The 621-nt window shown below is 48.5% G+C and overlaps 1 protein-coding gene across 1 annotated transcript in view; it reads right to left on the bottom strand.

Moving 5' to 3' along the window:
* The window catches only part of LOC104833207 (1,25-dihydroxyvitamin D(3) 24-hydroxylase, mitochondrial), a 6,942-nt gene extending 6,327 nt beyond the window's left edge, over positions 1–615 (bottom strand). Inside the window, exons 1-2 of the mRNA XM_010569783.1 lie at positions 587–615; positions 185–393 (exon numbers count right to left, since the gene is read on the bottom strand). Coding sequence (XP_010568085.1) covers positions 185–344 — 160 coding nt within the window. The 5' untranslated portion in view covers positions 345–393; positions 587–615. The remainder of the gene's footprint in view (positions 1–184; positions 394–586) is intronic.
* Between the last annotated feature and the right edge of the window lie 6 nt (positions 616–621).

Raw genomic sequence — 621 nt, 5'->3', positions numbered from 1 at the left:
GAAAAGTAAGTAAAAACTCTGTTTGCAGGAGCCCGTATCATTGTGGAATAATCTTATTGTTCTGGGAGGACGGGCAATCTCAACTACAGGTTTCTGTGTGGTCTCCCTTTTGGTCAGACCCTGATAATCAGTTTGTACTTACTATTCCCTGAATGATTTCAAGAGTATGAACTCATGGTTTTACCACTGTAGAGCAAATCGACAGCTATGCAGGCAAACCGGATCATTTGATCTGCTTTTATTTCCCAGGTTTCCAGGGGAGTGGGGATAGGGAAAGAGTTTCTCAAAGCACACAGTACCTCATTGATCGCAGTATCCAGTTTCGCAACTTCCCTGGGTTTCATTAATTTCTTTTGAAAGGCACTTCTTACCCTCTGCCAGTCCTTTCCTTCCCTAGATTGAATTAAAAACAGCGAGGCTGAAAAGAGAAAGGCTTAAAGAAGAAAAAAAAAGCCATCAAACCCGCGGCATGTGCAACGAGACACCTCCGGCAGCGCCTTCATCGCCCCGACGGCCCCAAACTTGACGCCGCAGCCGCTTCTCGGCGGTAACCGGCCCTCCCTGCACCTTCCCCGCGGCCACTTACAGGATCAGCAGCCCGTAGCCTTCGTCGCGATAGTC

The sequence above is a fragment of the Haliaeetus leucocephalus genome, unplaced genomic scaffold (genome assembly GCF_000737465.1).
Source record: "Haliaeetus leucocephalus isolate CR32 unplaced genomic scaffold, Haliaeetus_leucocephalus-4.0 Scaffold273, whole genome shotgun sequence".
Classification (NCBI taxonomy): Eukaryota; Metazoa; Chordata; class Aves; order Accipitriformes; family Accipitridae; genus Haliaeetus; species Haliaeetus leucocephalus.
The sequence above is the reverse complement of the archived record's forward strand: the minus strand, read 5'-3'. Positions and strand labels throughout refer to the sequence as shown.